Below are 18,934 nucleotides of genomic sequence, written 5' to 3'. Positions count from 1 at the left end.
AGCTTAGTAACTAAGCTGTATTTCGGTCTACAAAAATATGAAATGTCGAGCAGACTAAAAACACAATCTACCGCCTTGAAATCTTGGTTCAAAAAAATGAGATGACATCCCAACACATGAAAATGGCTGAGAAAGCCACTAGGGGAACATTCTGAGTTTTCGATTAGTTATTTACATGCCATATATTGAAGTAAGTGTATATTAGGGACCTTTTTCAAAAATCGAAAGAGGTGAGCGGGACCACTGTGTTTGATTCATTACATGATTGATGTACCACAAATAGAAAAGAAATGAGGTTCTTATTTTACATTTTAGCTTGTCAATGTCTGTAATTTGAGATTCTAATTTGTACGAAACTATAGACTTAGTATTTTGGCATCACAAGCATCTAATTTGAACCAGTGCTGCGTTCAACATACCAAGTGACACACCAAAAATCGATGTTTAGGTGTGTTTTTTATTATTTACTTTTAAATTAAGAAGTTAAGTAATATATATAATACTAAAATTTGAATTATAATCTACACTTTTATACCAACCTTAATGATATAAATTCATAAAATAGTAGTTCAATAAAAATTTTGGATGCGAGTCAACAAACGCGATGGCATAGTCTTTGACCCGTGACCCGTGTGGAAAGAGTTAAAATGAGGTGCAGGCAGTTGCCTGCTCCCAGTATAACCACTGCAATGATGTATTTTGAAAATTAAAGGAAGGCTGTCCTCTTTTCCAAAACACAGAATATGTACATTTTAATAAATGTGGTTTCGTTTGGTGAAGTCAGAAGACTAATGTTGTGATGCATATACATAACATAATCCTTACATTCCACATCTTTCCCACAACCAAACAAGGTGTTTACCATCACCAGTACGCCTTGTCAGCCTGGAATCCTTCTGACCATTTCAAGGATCTGCAGAATTGTGGTAAGATGCTGGTGCTCCAGTTGGTAATCTTTCTCATAGACTTCATATATAATAAACAATTTACATCTCTTTCTGATGGTAAGTGATCCTGAACAATAAGTGACAGCCTCTAGGCTACTCACTGTACATTTAGGGGCCAATAAATCCCTCTCCATTTGCTCTCACAATGCCCAGATTATTCATTCATATCATGACCCCTGCCATCTTGAGCACTTGCATGTGAGAAGTAACCAATAGAGGTCAAGTTGATGTAACTTGTTGAATCTACCCTAACTGTCTTTCACCCTCTCTGCCCTATAGATGGATTGGGAATGAATGCTTTATTTTTTTCGTACTCAACAAGAACACTTAGGAGGGCTTCTCCTGGTCCTTGCTTCACTCTTAGATCATGTCTTGAGCTCAGCTGTATCTTTCTTTTCTCGAGCGCGTCAAACTTTCAAATTTATAAATTTGTGGTCACAGATAAAAATGTAACGTCGAAAGAAAATAGAAACTTATACAAGTAAAAAGAGATCCACTCTCAGTTTATGATAAGATGCAAATTTTTTTGGTGTCACTTGAGTATATTCCAAACCTTATGGGAGAAGCGATACAGAATGTCTGACCATGTAAATACAAGCTATCTTGAATGACCAGTTTAGTACGTAATTTTAACCTGAAGCCGGGCGCGTGACCTAGTGATTAGCGGGCCCTGAATGTAAAACCAAGGATTTAAAATATGTGGCGTGTTGCCCAAAAAAGATGCTCCGTAATTTTGGGCCAAATGTAAACGTAATGGTTAAATCCCGCTATCCAGTCGTACTAGAGTAGCCCAAGAGTTGTTGATAGGTGCTGTTAACTAGTTGCCTTCCATATGGTCAATCAGTTAAAAGTTAGCCTTGAAGAAGGACTCAGCATGGAACCCGAAACGTTGTCATCAACAAACACAATGAAGGAACTGTCCACTAAGAAACGTTCTCCAAATTTTTCGTTATGGCTTTTTTTAACATCATAAATATTCCTTACATTAGAATTAGTTTTATATTTTCAACATTATTTCATTGTCAATTTAAGATCTTACCCAGAAAACAAACAAAATACATTAGCCGAATTTGTTTCTCTCATTTATTAAGATTTAGTCAGGTTTCAGAAAAAGTGAAGCGGTGAGGACGCTAGCAGTAAGGCATAACAATAATATGACATCATAGGACAAGATATAGGTATGTCATTCGTATAGCTGTGAGAAAGCAAGTTCTTTATGTATAATGCTATTTAAATTGTAATGTATTTTTATGGTTTAGTAGTAGTGAATAAATTATGAATTACCATAATATATTTCTTTGCTATCATTTTGATTTCTTAAAAGTAAAGGGACACTTTGTGTTAAGCAGTCATACATGATACATGCATTACCACTGACAACGTTGTACAGTGGTGTACTGTGCAAACTGTATAATGTATTGACTAGAGACTTGATTATAACACTGACTATTACCAGTTTACCACTATAGTCTTAGATAGGCTAAAACAGACGTGTAGGTTGTAACTTGTCTTAAGTTACTTAACTAACTTGTGTGTTCAGGCCATCAACTTCAAGCACTCAAGTAATAATTATCGAAGCTTGAATCTTTATGTAAGTTAACTTACAAGCAGTAATAGCATTGTCTGTTTATGTTACATAATAAATTTTATTATCTGTTCACTGTAGACGAATGAGGCTTTAAGTATAAACTTAAACTAAAGTAAGATCATTGTAATGGTTACTTTTTATTATTGTTTTATACATGATGTTCATCTGTATTTGCATGAAAAAATATCCTGTAATTGAATTTTTCTTTTGTTTGAACAATTTGAACCAATTTATTTTATTACTGTAAAAAAAATAAGTAAGTTGTGCTTGATATTGAGTAATTTTTTGCATCTTATAGGTGATAAGATTTTGGTAAAGCATTCCAAAATAAAAAGTGAACTTTCTCCAAGGTTATATTAATGGGGTCAAAACAAAGCTGCAGTAGTTCCCAAAGTTTGTCAGGAACTGGAGATGGTCAACCAATGGAAGTGATTTCTGATAGCCAACAGACTGGATCAAATATTGGTGGAAGACAAAGATTTTCATCTGGCATAAGGCAGCGTACTCGAAGCCTTACAAATGTGGGCAGTGGACAACCTGAGCAAGTACTTGGATTGTCATCAGTTCATGGAGCTGGACTAGGTGGCTCAAGATCACCAGATTCAGACTTTGGATCACCTGATGAGATGCTATCGTTCACTGGGATGTTTTCTGCTCATTCACTACCCATACAGTTGCTCACTTTGAATGGTAAATATAATTGACTAACTTTCTGTGTAATAATTACAATATTTTGGCACATTTGTGGAAATTGTGAAGGTGAAAACATAGTTACATTATTTTTTTTTTCCATTAAGTATTCTATATTTAATCAAGGTTAGTTGAAAAATATAATTTCCTACTGTGATGCATAAAACTTTGTTCTTGTATAATGTAATCTAGGTTTTGGTAGAGCAGGTCATTCACATATCAGACTTTCAACTTGTGACTGATCAACCACATATAAACACATAATACATGATCTTGTAAGATCCAGAAAATAATACTGTTTTTAGTCTGTAAGGTATACTAAGCTTGAGTATTCTAAACTTGTAACTAGTTTTAAGTAAAGTCTTTACTTCCACAGATCATTTAATACTCATTTCATACTAATATTAACTTAAAAAGGCCCAACACATAGTTTATTATTGTGTATATTATGTGTTTTTTTGTTTTTACTACCTAAAAGTTACCATTTATGTGCTTGTCATTCAACTAACCTATACCTGTGTATCTTGTACACTTAAGTTTTCTCTCTGCATGCTCTGGTAAGTACTAATAATTTTAATTTTTTGTGTTAATTGAATACATACATGGACAGATTGTTACTTTTAGGGGTTTTAGTTTGTTTCTTTCTTTGATAATATGGAGCACTGCAAATGAGCTAGATGGACTTCAGGCACACTGCTTATTTTTGTGTTTTTGTTTGCTTGTTATAATGTTTTGTTTGTCATTTTTTAAGTGTTTGTTGAATACACACATGGATGTGTAACTACTTTTAAGGGTTTCAGCTTTTATTCTTTGATAATTTTAGCCTACCTGAATAAGCTAGATTGTCTTCTGTAACATATTTTTTATATCTTTGTTGTTGTGAACTTTTAAATGGTTTGTGTATGTCTCTGCTGTTTATGTGTTTATTGTAATTACCAAAGTAAGACATGGTAATCCATAACAAAAATTATATTCATAAAATATTGAAATTTTAAATATGTGTTGTTTCTTATGCAAAGTATAAAGTAATATTTCTTTCAAAAAATTGTTTTATCTTGATGGTGATAGATACTTAAATCCCTGACATTGATCATTTTTAACTATATGACTAAAAGAAATATATTATTTGTACACATTAAGTGTTTTTAATGTTTAGTGTTCATTAAATTTTCCTCTGTTGGCTAAAAGTTAATATGATAGGCATGCATTTTCAGTGAAATTTGTTACAGATAAACAAAGTAATTGGTGTTTGTAAATTTTTTATTTTTTTTGGTATGCAAGTCCAAAATGTTATGTTAGAAAACAAATCATTTACATGTTTGTATAGAAAAGTTTGTTTTTAGATGTACTTGTCATAAAAGAATGAGATAAGTTACTATATAAGGAAAATACTTAGTTTCATAAAAGCTATTAGTATAATTTGTTTTTTATAACTTTTTTACTGTCACATTTCATGGAAATTTAATTGTTAACCTGTACATTTACTGTAAAATATGTAATCAACATTGAGCCTATCATTCCAAAAGAATCTAAAACCATTACCTTGATATTGGTAATATTAAGAAGTGAGAAAAAAATTGTTCCACACAAATTCAGAATTCTTGTTTAACAGGTCTTGTCAAGGTTTTTCCACAATTCTTATTAGTACTTGCATCCTGTTGTTAATCAATATCAAGTGTGTTTCTGTGGTAAAAAGTCCCTTCCTTGTATTTCAATATATGTTGTCCTCATGTAGATGTATTAAATGTATTGTGTTAAAGAAGGTTTTAGCTGACTTGCAGTGGTTGAAATGCATATTACTTGTGCATGTGTACTGCTAGTGAATGAAGCAGGTTTTTATTTTATTTTTGTTGTTGTTGTGCAAGGTTTCATAACAGTAACTGTTGAAGGAGCTATTCTCTTAGTAATTCAGGCCAGTGAGTTTGAAGTGTACAAATGAGTAACAGGTACTCAGGTACTATTATAAATGACAAAGCAAATAAAGTTATAATAAAATCTTAAAGTTACATGCACCTACTAAAACAGTTTACTTTATAAATAATATTAGAGATCTTTCTAAAATAAACAGTAATTTAGCTGTTCCTTTCATGAAATGATCATAACCCTCATGTTTTGAGGATTTTATTCTGTTTCAGCAAATGATTTTGAGTGTACCAAATTAAAGAATGCTCTGCTCTTTCTAATACTTAAATAAGGTAACTACACATTTAGTTTAGAAAAGGTATAAAGCCATAAAGTAGATTATATTATTAATGCAACAGAATTAAACCCAAGTTTCTATTTTGCATTGAATTCAAACAGGGTTTTCACAAGTTTGAAAATGTCATAAATTTAAATAGGTTCTTAAGAAGGTCTTGATTTGACTGAGTCTTGAAAAGTACCAAAAATGCTTTTTAGGTCTGGAAAGTACTTAAAATTTTTACTTATTAAGTATTAAAACATTTCAGAAAAAAAAAAGATTTTGGTACTGTTTGCAAAATCCTATTGATAGATGTGTTTTAATGCATGATTTGTATTAAATTTTTCATCCATATCATTCTTCTTGTTTTATGGGGTGTCACCACGACTGTTCTCTTAGACATCTCAAAATATAATGTGAATGGGGCAAGCATTTATTCAACATACTTGTTTGATACTTTTCACTATGATATAGGTCCAGCTTATCTCTCTTTGGTTAACTTGTGTTCAGGGTTACTGATGAGGAATGGAATTCTCCAAAACTAGTATAACCAATATTACACACATTGATCAAAGTGTAGATTGAACTGGACCTCCCTTGAATACTAAGTTTATTTATTATGTTGGCTGGATCTTTGCCCCATCAAGAAGTAGTAGTTAATCACATTATTCACTGTGAATTAAAGCTAGGGTTTTCTTAAGGCATATTGAAGCTTGTATGTCATCATGCAGTCTAATACCAAGTGAAATTTGCATCATCATGGGTCACTGCATCTACCTAAAAAATGGGGAGGCAAAACCTCAGTACAGACAATAGGTTCAAGGAGTAAACAGAAACAAGGGAAATACTCATTTCATTCTGTGTGACATTCATTATATTAAAGATGTGTAAAACTGCTATTAAGTCACATGAAAATGTAACTTTCTAAAATACACTGTCACTTCTTATCAGCAAAATGACCTGAAAAAAAAAACTTAAATCATATGTTAGAACAACTAAAACAAAAGTAACCTGATACTTACAAATGTATGTTCAGAACATTTGTCATTCAGAAATGCTACTCACCTTTCTACAACACCAAGAACAATTACTTCACACACACTGCTGTATAATTTCTTGCACATGCCACAAGTGTTGAACAAAGCTCCCACCCCTACATGTGTCAACCTATATTGCTTCAGAGTATACTTTAATCATCATTAGACTATAGCTCTCCACCATTAAGAGGGCGATACATTCTCCATATGCAGTAATCTCCATGATCACTAGCATCTTAAAACAGGCTTATTCTTTCCTTGGCACTGCTGGTCTTCAGACCTATTTTTTATTCAATTTACTAGTGTATTTATGCTCTTGGAACACATGTCCCATTGTCTATTTCTGTTGTTTAATCAGAGATATGGGTTTTATCTCATACTCTTCAAAGTCATAATTAGACCTATGCACCATTGTCATACCTGACACTTTTTTTCCGAACTGGCAACAAAAAAAATCAGACTTTATGTATTTTGCAAAAATGGACCACCACCACATCAGTTTCAAGGTTTAACTTGATTATTCATTCATATTTCCCATGTTTTGACATCTCCCAAGGCTTTTAATACTTTGTGACAGAAGTCATCTAACACTTTCATACCAGCTGTAGATACTGACAGTCAGTGATATTACCACCATTGTAGCTGGTTCCATTCTTATCTCGTATCCTGGATTCCCAACCTCCTGCATCTCTTACTTTAGCTGTGCCTGCCCCATCTTTTATTTCATTACTGCTGTTTCCATACATATATTTGCTTCTCATTCCCTCTTCCTGACATAGATCAGGTAGTCCTACTTTAATCCTACACTATTTGGATTCCACAGGTAGTGCCCTTTGTTTTCTCTTTCTCCAGTAAATGTTTGCTAAATCTTGCCTCCCTTGTTGCCCGATTCTCATTCAACTGAACATTTTCTTTTAGTTTAGGGATCTCTTACTTTCTCTTTTCTTTCTCTTCATCTCTTACATGACTTCTTTGTTCTTCTTCATGCTTCCCATTCAACTGGAAGCTTTCCATCTCAACCCTATCAGCTTTACTGGGGTTAATTGCACAGACCTGTTTTCCACCTTGCCCCTGGTTTTCTTCCATCTTGTACCAGTTGTCTTGGTTTCTATGTTTCAGGGGTGTACATTGTCAAGTTGACTTTCTCCTCCCACAATCTTCTCTCCAGGTCCTCTGTGTAGCACCTTTTCTTTGTTTATTATATTTCTTATACCTTGCTATATTCAGCTGATGCAGCTGTTCAGCAACCATTTCTGCTCACTTTGGTTTTTTGTCCTTAGAACCAAGGGGCCCCTACCAAGTTTTCATCATATACAGCCTCATAGAGGTCCCTCCCTCATCTTTTGTTCCTTTGTGTAATGGCAGTCACAGATCTTGGAGGTGATTTGTTTCTAAAGCTCCAGTCCTATGGGAGCTCTGGTGGATTTCCTTTGCTACATCCTATTGAGTCCCTTAGTTGTTTTCTCGGTGTTTTTTTTCTATACTTCTACTTTTAACCTCTCCTGTTTCAAAAGCCATAGGAAAATTCCTCATCCCCATTTTGTGCTATTACTCCTGTGTTTTTTATCATTCCCACAAAATGGAAAGTTGTCAGCCATATACTAATCTATACCATTTGCCTCAACTTTGGTCTTTCCTTGGTTCTTGATGAGCAGTTTCTCACTCTGGTGACCAATCACCCTAATGGTGGATGAACAGTTCACTATCTTCACTTACTGATTTGTCTGCCTGCCTTTTGCTTCCTCTGGTTCATCCATAATATTTGAATATTTGGTTCTCAGTCTTTCCGTTTGAGTTGGCTATGGACCCATCCTTTTTTACTAGGTACAGTGGGTTTTCACTGGGGGTTGCAATCTTGAGGGTTATTATTCCACTAATCTATGGATGTTTAATCTCTGCTTGTCCCTTCCCACATGGCTTTCTCTGTTGTAACATCGTTATCCATATTTTGGATGGCTGCTTTTGCTCTCCATTTAAATCTCAACCCCCACCCAATATTTCCTTCACTTAGGGTTTTTTTCACTTCATGTGTGGGGCTGGCTCAGCCTGCTTTTTTGTCTCTGTGTCATAGTGCTTTTTATACCAGTGCTCTTATGTCTTCAACATTTTCTGCATGAGTCTTTTTTCTGTAGAGTCTCATGTTCTTCTTGGACATACCTATACATGTCCCCTTCAGTGGTTTCTGGCCTGTCACTGCAGATATCTCTAGAGATACAATATCTTGTTTTCAACCTCTCATGGTCATGGTAGCTCACTTGATTCCACATGACCCTGGACAATGTCCTACCCCCACATTACCTGGACTTGCATCTGTTTGGAGCTCTCCAGGACTCGGAAGACAGACTGCGGATTCCTTCTGCTTACATATGTGGGTTTTCATATCTGTAGTGAGCACAGCACTTGTGGCTTTTTGTGTTGACTTTGTCAATCCTACAATCACGCTATTCCACTGTCTCTGTTTTGTTGAGGTGTAGTTCTTTTCTGACATCTGGTTTTCAGGGGCACAGTTTTTCTGTCTCTGTGTTCTGAGCTGGTGGCAACTTGTAGGTTTGCCATTTGTCTTCTGTTTTGTCTGTCTGGTCTTTTATGATTCATTCAGATACCTCTGATGTTTTTTTCCTTCCTTTGACAACAAGGAATTTACTCCAAAAATTTCAGTTTTTCCTGGCTTTGAACTCTTTCATTTGTGCTCACAACACCATGTTCAGTTGTTGTTCTATCATATCTTGAAAACTAAGGTCATGATGACAGATCAACTGTCTTGCCTAGGCTTGGACCATTCCCACAGTGGTTATTCCATCTTCTGGTATTTTCAGTAGATTGGCTTTCACTGTGGGCATCCTATCATCAATAACTTTCCACTTCCTCTCTATTCCTCACTACCACTCATTTGGTATTCAATCCCAGACTACAGCTCTGGCTATAGATGTTCTTTGTCTGATGTGATTCAAACTCCATCTATATGCTTTGGTCATGCTTCTTCCACTTTTCCCTTACAGGAACATAACTTGCCTTTGTATCTTCCTTCTACACAATTTACCTTAGGGACAGCTTCATCTTCCAGAACCATCTCTAAGCTTGGAAAGGTAATTGGATGTTTTCTACATACATCCTCCCAGTATTGAAATTCTGACCCAGATCATATCCTTTATTCTACAAGGTGTATTTATTATTATCTTGCAGCTTCTCTAGCCTCTAGCCATTGACCTCTCCAGCATGGGATCTTATATGTGAGGATGTGGTTGACTCTCATATGTTAGTGTCCTAGTACTTACACCCCCCTAGTGATGTTTCACCTACCCTGGCTTTCGTCTGCTTCCAGTCACCATTCTCCACTCTTTACAGTGGCTCTGGTGGTGAGTTGTATATTTTCTCTTTCAGGTCAATACTATCTTATTCAACATCTATATTATGGAGGCAATGGAACCCCTCGAGTGACCGAAGTTGCCTCACGGGGAATATATACCCAAAATCCACATTGATCTGGAGAGTATGAAAAGTGTTAAGCCCATCCACTCCTGCTCAGTGTCCGCTGTTGAGATGGGATTTTCTGCAATACTGCTTTGGCAGTGTCTGTGTATATTTTATATTCCAGGCTGTTCTGCACTGGACAAAAAAAAAGAGAACAACAGCACCAGATGTGTCCGTACCCTCACATCTTGCTCTCACTTGCTGTCTTTAGTCGTGGTAACCCGTTACAATGTCTCTCATTCTGTGACCTAATTTAGTTGATTGTTTCTTGTGAAAATGGTTCACACACCTCTCCAGTGTTCCCTACACCATTTATTCTAGTAGAGTATAGGAGGGCCCTTGCTTCCCCAGTCCTAAGCCACTGGGAAGTCAGTATGGAGAGTTTCTCATTGGGTGATGTATTCCCACTGGTACGATACCAAGTGCACGCACCATTCATTTGGGAAGCTGAGATGTTACATGGTAGTGTAGTAAAAAACACATTGGTACATTATGAACTAAGCTGCTCCTGATGGTTAGGTCCAGTGGGATGGGTCTTGGGTTTGCCTCAGGACACAGGTCTGGGATGCAACTTCCTGCATCTGATTTTTTGGGTTAGTATCTTGCATAAATATATCTCCAATACGGACCAGCCTGAATTATTGCCCTAGCCACACTACCACATTCAAGTTCAGCTTTTCGTGGACAGTTGAGCAATCTACAATTCCACCCACCTTAGTGACATATTAGCACCAAGCAAAAGATTTTCAAACAATATCTTTTGCTCTACCACTTCTAGTGGGCCAAGATTATTTTCTGCTTGATTTGGATACAGTATCCCACCAATTGTTGTCCCACTAGGCTACCCTCTATCTCACAGATGTCAAACTCCATGGACTTTCCATTTCTGTTGCTGTTTTTAGAATGGGACTCATCTTTGTAATTTCTGTGCACTGACCTCTCCACCATTTTCAGTATGGGCTTCTAGCTCTTGATGGTGTAGAGAGGTGAGAAGTGTTTCTAAACTTAACATTTTCCTTACTTGAAAAATGTATTTCAAGTATATACTTGTCTTGCTGCACCACCTCCCACCCTTTCTCCCCACATCTGGTGCATTTACTTTGCCTCATCAAGAGCCTGTGCTCATGTACTAGTGTTTAGGGATTACTGCACATGGAGGCTGTGTTGTTCTCCTATTGGTATTCTCCTATTACCTCACAGTGTATGTGAGGTAATAGCTCATGATGGTCCAGAGGTAATTATTTTTCTGATATACATTTTCGGGTAAGGAAAATGTTAACTTTCAACAAATGTGAATCATTGAATGTCATGATTATAATATATAAATGTAAACAATAGTAATTATGTCTATGATTTGTAAAGTAAAAAGTACAATGAAAAGCATATAGCATTTATTTGTTTGTTCTTTTCACAATGGTGTTTGTTTGAAAAAGTCTAATTTGTATCAATTTTGGTCCTGAAAAGATCTTAAAATATATATGCAGTGAATGTATGAAATGTTAAAGTTACAATATTTTCAACCCTTTTCAGTCCAATCAAATATCAGCAGTAAAAAATGGAGAGTATATTTTTTTGTCAGTTTAGCATCTGGTAATTTTTTAAGTTAACAAAAAATGACCCAATCAACTTTAAGTAACAAAAAGACATAACCTAGTCCATGTTGGAAAAAGAAAGCTATTATAATATCGATAGTGAACTATCAATTTCTAAAGGAAAGCATTTATTTAAAAACTGCAAAACACGGCCTATTGCAAACTAGTCATTATAAATTTACAATCATGAAACAGTAGTCAATTAAAATGGCAAACTTAGTCTTGATAGAAAATATACTTCAAATTAAGCTTATTCATATCTGAAAGCTATATTTGGAAATATGAAATCTAATAATTCTAATGAGATTTTTAATCTTCTAGAAAATTTCATTTCATTCCTTTCTACATATGATTAAATAGTATCAGACAAATCAAAAATTATTTTAGAAACAAAATTACAAATTGCTTAAAAAAACTGAATTATAATCAATATGTTCACTGTATGTCATAGTGTGGCTTTTAAACAATCTGTGATCTGCCAAATGCTTCTTATATTTAGGAATCAAATGTCCAGTATGCTCCAAAATAGTAGTGTCAGATGATGTTGAGTACCACCTGGTCATGTGCCTCACAAAGCCAAGACTTAGTTATAATGGTGAGTTCATACTCTTACTTACAAGAACCAGACTTAATAGGTTGTAATTCATTAAGACTGAGTTTCTGTGCAATTGTAAGTGTATAATTAAGCTCAGTATGTGTTTTCTATAGTTTTAAATATTACAAGCAATTAATCGTTTGAGGGATGTTCAGAAAAAATTTGATTTTCTGGGTATGAGTATATTTTGGCTACACAGTTATCATTGTACTAGGTCAGTTTCTATCTACTGCTGAAAGATGTTCTCCCAGAACATGATAATCCCAGGTCCCACATTGTTCATTGTGTAATGACTGTAATTTAAATTTAGAATTTCAAATGGTTAGTCCTTCCCTATATTGTGTACAGTCTTCACTTGGCACCCTGTGTCTTTTATCTTCTATGACCAAAAAATTGTGCTTTTAAAATGGCTTTGTGCAGGCACATGTGTTTTATTAAACTCATATGGTAAAGGTCATGAAACAATGGAGAAAATCTGTGTTACTTCATGAGTACTGTGATGAGAAGTATTGTTTGGTTGGCTAAATCCTCAACACCATTATTGTACTTTTTTTTTAGTTGTTGTTGTAAACTGATAAGGTTGACCCAAAGGAAGTTAAATCCCAGTTGTTTTAAACAAACTATATATTTTTGCATTAATAATTAATTTTAACATATCTATAACAACTTACCAGGCATTTGACTATAATTTTGGACAATTGTAGGTTATACTTTGTTCTGATGTGCGTTGTTTTCATATATTTTTCACAGTACTCTTCACTGTGGAATATAGATTGTTAAATGTGAGTAACATTCTGCATAAATTGGAAGAAAATATTGGATTTATTAATTACTGTAATGATAAATAATTATTATTAATCTCACTTATTTTTTAAAGATGTGTTGCTAAATATGAGTGTAATTTATATTAGGGCAACATACTTTCATCACTGATGAATTGAAATTGTACATCCTGATTATCACGATTTGAAATCTACTTCAATATGTTTTGTATTTTTTAAAACATTTGAAAACAAGTACATATGTATTATTTAAAAATGCAATTGTTTTTCACACAGATGATATTCTGCATGAAGACAAAGGAGAGTGTGTAATTTGTCTGGAAGATCTTGTACAAGGAGATACTATTGCACGTCTTCCTTGCCTTTGTATATACCACAAAATGTGAGATCATTGTTACAGAGGTTTGCAAATCAACCCTTTCACTGCATTGTGCCATAGGGCCTATGGCATGATTTATGTTTATGTGTTGTGCCATAAAATCTATGACATATACTAACCCTCTTTCCCTAGATTCTGGTTCAGACTTATTTCCTTGGAAATGCATAAAATACATCCTAGGGAAATCCCCAAGTTTTCTAGTGGTTAAATGTTGTATAAATCATGTGAAAAAGTCTTGTGGCTACCATATATCTTAAACAGGATAATGTACTTCCAAAACATACTTATCCTCTGCTGCCACTTTAGCTATTCCTCGACATTGGCTTTGTGTATCTAAGCATTGGTCTTGCATGCTCCAGTCTTTTATACCCCACTTAAATGCCCTTGGCAATATCTAATTTGCAAATCCCTCCACCCACGTCAGTGCACCTTCCATCCTGACACTATATAAGCACTTCCCTCAGATAATGTAATCACTTTTTCATGACAAAGTGTTGGTCACGGTTTTTTCTAACGAACTGCTGTGATTCGTTCCACTATGGATTGTGATTTTCGTGTTGCCTTGCATATTTCTGTATAATTATAATTTCTTTAAAAAACAACAACAATGGACATGATGTATTACCTTTGTCAACACAGCAGTTAATCCGACCTCCCCTATTCCTACTTTGTTATCTAGCATCTCTCTATGGTCGGGGAGAGGGGGTCACTGAGGCTGTCTGTATTTTGATCCATGGGAGATGAAGACATACAGTCGGCCTGGAGGTATTTTCTTCTGGGGCCTCTGACGTTGTTTTTTGTTGATCCTGGTTTTTCTGGGTAGAATTTGAACTCTGTTTTTCTGACTCATGTAATAAAGCAGTAAGTCTCTCAACATAAACCAGGAATATTAGGTAAAGAAGGAAAAACTAACTAGTCTGCCCCTCCCCCAACCATTCCACCACCAAGGGAGGAGTAGACTCAAAGGTCACAGAGAAAAGCCACAAAAACTCATAAACCCAAATGACTAATTGAAGAAAAGGAGTAGGAGGTGGGTGATCCAAATTGAACTCGTGACAAACCAACTTAGGAAGAAAAGTTGGGATAGATATACCTTGTACCCTCATTTGTTTGTAGGCATGCTTTGGCTTTCCACCTCTAGTGGATGTATTTTTCAATTCATCAGACTAAAATAATTTAATTTTGGATACGTGGGGTTCCAGGTTGGCTTGTGTGATTACTTTGAATCAATCACAATTTTTATTGTATTTGTTTGCTCCTCATGCTTTCTTTGTGATGTTTCTTCCCCCGCAAATTGTTGGCGAACTATCAGTGGTCCCCACATTAATCTGTGAACAAATTGGGTCTCCTACTGACTTTTACCTTAGTCAGATTGACTCTTCCTTTGTTAGAGATACCTTGGTGATGGGACTTTGTCTACCTGCTGTACCCTCTGGGTGTTGCATGTGGCTTCTTTTTATCGTCACTTGATGTTCACAGGTGTCCCAGAAGTGGTTTATTGCAAATTGCCATCACCCATTTGTTTTTTAGTTATTGTTGACCTCTCGACCTTCTTTGGCTTTTGCAGCTGAATGGACTCAGGGGTGCTCCATTTTGGTCGACTGACACCAATGGGATCGGTATCAACCTAGGTTGGGGAGGTCAGTTAGAGTGAGGTTATAACTATTCAGTGCAGATTCATTGGTACTTCGGGTTCTGGTATCGAGGTTGGTCTTTCTATTCAATTCTCCATTTATCCTCTCACCCTGCAGTATTTCCACCTCCACCTGACCAGTGGGATGTGGATTTTTGTTTCACAGCTATCAGAGTTATTAATCACATGGGTGCTAGTGACAGTTGATCCCATTCTTCCAGGATTTTATTCCTGTTTCTTTGTACCTGAGAGATTCGCGGATGATCATCATTCTTTCTCATCCCAACCCATTCTTCATTCCTTCCCAGTCCATTGGCATTTTTCACCAGGTCTGTGGATGCCCAACTTGGAGGTTGCTGAGGCATTTCTCCACATTCTCATAGTGAATTCATCTTGCCTTTAGCTTCATTTTGTATACAAGGATCAAATTCTGCAGTTCAGGGATCTAGCCTTTGGTCTAGCATCAGCACCATATGTCTTTTGCTGGGTTGTACAAGTTTTCACCATGTTTTATGTCTGGCTCAGCCACCTCCCATCCAGCTCCAGGCTATGCAATGGGTAGTCAGGCTCTTACTTACAGGGAAGGTTTTATCTATGGGGTTGTGGGCTTCCCTCAAATCTCTTGATTCTTTGGAATGAGGACACATGCTATCTCTTCAGTGGTCCAATTGCATACTTTATCTCTTCACAGATACTTCACTTCGGGGATGAGGCTTGCACCTTTAAGGTCAGGAATTCCAGAGTATATGAATGGAGGACGAATCTTCATTCTGTTTCAATAATTTCAAACTTCTTGTTGTCCAGTAGGCAATAGTGCAAGGTCTAGATCTCTTGCATGGTAATATCCTCATGAGACATTTCCTCAATTCCAGTGGTCTCATAAATTTGGTTCTTTCTCTATGGGGCCTATTCCACTCATATCAGCCTCTTGGCTTACCATTTTCCTGGGATGATGGATTTCATAGCAGAACTTACTTTTTCCTGACCAAATAGATTCTCCATTGTGCAGTTTTCCAATAGATTTGTTCTCAATTTGGGCTTTTGATATTCAACTACAAGCTTTGGAGTCTCCACTATCTTATCCTCAGTCTTGGATGGTAGATGCTGCTAGCCTAGATTGGCTGGCCTATCCATGATTTCCTCTTCTACAGTTTCTTCATGCAAGTTCACCTCTGCATCTTCCTCTTTGGCTGTCTTTATTAAGTCATCCTCAACTCCACATTCTACACTAAGACTTTTCCCAGCTCATTGGGGTTTAATGTTTACAGTTGCTTGGGATGTGCCTCACAAGGAGTTTATACCCACTTTACCAAACATATTCACCATATCTTGTTTTGACTTGTCTTTTACTCAGTTTAGCTTTGTATCCTGTCGTTTAGGTCAGACAACTTTTTCATCTCCTTTTAGTTATCCTAAACATATGAAGATTTTGGACTCTCCAGTGGTATCCAGCCTTCTTCCCAAATGGCCTTTTTCTGTTACTTACTCAAGATATTAAGGTGGTATTACGTGCCTTGTGTCGACAACCATTCAAGCCTTTAGCCTCATGTACCATGTATCACCTCTCTCTTAATGGGTATTTTGTTGTTGACATGCTGGTGTCATCGGTTGGAGTTGTTGGCATGTTTGTAGGGCTCTTTATATCTCCCTAGAGGTTCTTCTGTACCCTGATAGGTCCTTTCTTTCTAAGTCTCTGGCCACCAGGGAACTGGATACATCCCTCTCCACAATTCTTTTGCTAACTATTTCTCACATGTGCAATCGATCATACACTGATCATTTGTTTTGTCCTCTCAGGCCCAGAGATGTTATGTGGCTCACTCTGACTCCCTTCATGGTGGTAGTTCTCTTCTCTGTATTCTTTGGGATACTTTGGTTTCCAAAGATTTATCCCCACTTCCTTGGAGGTGGTTTTGCAACCTTCCAAGTTGCATATTCTGGATTTTATAGGTGAGGAATCTTCTTAGAGTTACATCTCATCAGCTTCAGCACACTTATGTCTTTCACTGCCCATTTCTTTGATTCACTGTGGAACATTTTACAGACCTGTATGTGGACTTCTCCTAATGCTTTTCTCTCACATCCTTCATATGATCTGGCAGTTTTCTGCTGGAAGTTTTCCACTACCCCCATGGCCATTTTAACAACATCTGCTAGATTATACAGAGGAGGGAGTATTCTTCTCTTTCTTTTTCAGGGTCCCTTACATCTTGCTTTCACCTGCCTGTCCCTGCTGATATTCATATTGAATAAATCAGGGTCAGTTTGCTTTTAAAAATTTAGGGAACTTGGTTTACCTATTGCACTGTTTCCAGAGCACTGTTCCTCAGGACTCCCCAATGTGCATTACCCCCCAGATTCTACTAGTGGTTCTAGGGAGTCCTTACCTCACCCAGTTTCCAGTTACTGGGGTGGTGGATAGAGGCTTTTCCTCCAGAGTGTTTGAGTGTGTTCCTCCACTCCTGAAGAAGAGGTCAAAGTTGGGGGTCCTCCTACCTGGGTCCCTGAATGTATTTCCCAGATGTCAGTTGGAGCGGCACCACCCTATATGGGAGCCTACTCATAATACTGGTTCAGGTTTGATCCTACACTATCCGGTTGGATTGTGCTTGGCCCTTCTTATGAAAAATGTTGAGTTGTATATTGTTCATAGATGGATGTCCACTATCTCCTCATAATTCCAAACTCTAAGTGGTCCTATCCTAGGTCCTTGGTTGAACACAGTGTTCCATGTCTTCTCTATAATTGCCAAGGGCAAGTGAAATGCTCCTTGTCCATTTGGTTGGGAAGTGAGGATGAATGATCATAATTCCAGACTAGATGAGTTCTGTTTCTTTGGTTGGGTAAGGCATATATGATCCTGTCATTCCAAGCCTGGGGTGGTGCCTTTTGGATTTCTTCAGATGGAAGAAAAAGTTTGTCCACTTCAGTTTTGCTTCCTTTCTTATTGTAATTCCGTTGGGTTGGAATGCATCACTCTAAGGTTACAGGTTGTGATCCATTCAAAAGTATATCTATATATCACATTGCGATCCAATTACCCTAGCCACCAATGTCTGATATAAGGACAATGACCTCTAAATTCCAAACCCGAGTTGTGGAACCTTGGCTATCTGGTTGGGGCTGGCCTATAATAATTAATCATGTACTATTCCACCCTTGATACCAATATTAAGGGCATGACCAAGTGGTTAGGCTGCTCAATTCACAGTCTGAGGGTCGCGAGTTCAAATCCCTGTCCCATCAAAGATGCTCGCCCTTACAGCCATGGGGACATTATAATGTTACGGTCAATCCCACTATTCATTAGTAAAAGAGTAGTCCAAGAGTTGGTGGTGGGTGGTGATGACTAGCTGCCTTCCTCTAGTCTTTCACTGCTAAATTAGGGATGGCTAGTGCAGATAGCCCTCATGTAGCTTTGCGTAAATTCAAAACAAACAAACAAACCAGTATTAATTTCTGTGTGAAGAGCATACCTAGTCTGGATGTTGTGTGGTTTCCCCACTTGGGTACCACTCTTATCTTGGTACACCTCTGTTCTATGCAGACTCTTTCTGTATGGACAATGTCCTCACCAGTCCTTCCACCTTCTCAATGTGGGATTCTAGCTAAAGTGGCGGCAGAGGATAAGTATGTTTTGGAAGTTAACACTTTCTTAAATTGAAAATGTATTTCCAATAATACTTACCTCCACTGACACTCTCCTGCCCTTCCTCCCCACTAAGAGCTGGTGTTAGTGGCTGGGATGGTTTAAGTCTTGAAAAAGTGTTTACATTATCTGAGTGATCACACAAACCAACCTGGAACCCCACGTATCCAAAATTAAATGATTTTAGTCTAATGAATTGAAAAATACATCCACCAAGAGGTGGAAAGCCAAAGCATGCCTACAAACAAATGAGGGTACAAGGTATGTCTATCCCGTCATGTAATAAAGCAGTAAGTCTCTCAACATAAACCAGGAATATTAGGTAAAGAAGGAAAAACTAACTAGTCTGTCCCTTCCCCAACCATTCCACCACCAAGCGATGTGTAGACTCA

General features: G+C 36.8%; 1 protein-coding gene across 5 annotated transcripts in view; it reads left to right on the top strand.

The window, feature by feature from the left end:
- Positions 1-2,094: 2,094 nt before the first annotated feature.
- Positions 2,095-18,934, top strand: part of LOC106474512 (E3 ubiquitin-protein ligase ZNRF1-like) — a 27,595-nt gene continuing 10,755 nt past the window's right edge. The window contains exons 1-4 of one of the 5 annotated variants that reach the window (XM_013935207.2): positions 2,095-2,125; positions 2,834-3,225; positions 12,004-12,099; positions 13,158-13,263. In XM_013935207.2, the coding sequence (XP_013790661.1) occupies positions 2,895-3,225; positions 12,004-12,099; positions 13,158-13,263 (533 nt within the window). In that variant the 5' untranslated portion in view covers positions 2,095-2,125; positions 2,834-2,894. Of the gene's footprint in view, positions 2,126-2,283; positions 2,539-2,833; positions 3,226-12,003; positions 12,100-13,157; positions 13,264-18,934 lie in introns of those variants that run through there. The other 4 variants (XR_002608969.1, XR_002608968.1, XM_022379785.1 and 1 more) reach the window with 4 other exon arrangements.

This window comes from Limulus polyphemus, unplaced genomic scaffold, assembly GCF_000517525.1.
Source record: "Limulus polyphemus unplaced genomic scaffold, Limulus_polyphemus-2.1.2 Scaffold139, whole genome shotgun sequence".
Taxonomy (NCBI): domain Eukaryota; kingdom Metazoa; phylum Arthropoda; class Merostomata; order Xiphosura; family Limulidae; genus Limulus; species Limulus polyphemus.
This window is presented reverse-complemented; position numbering and strand designations above follow the sequence as displayed.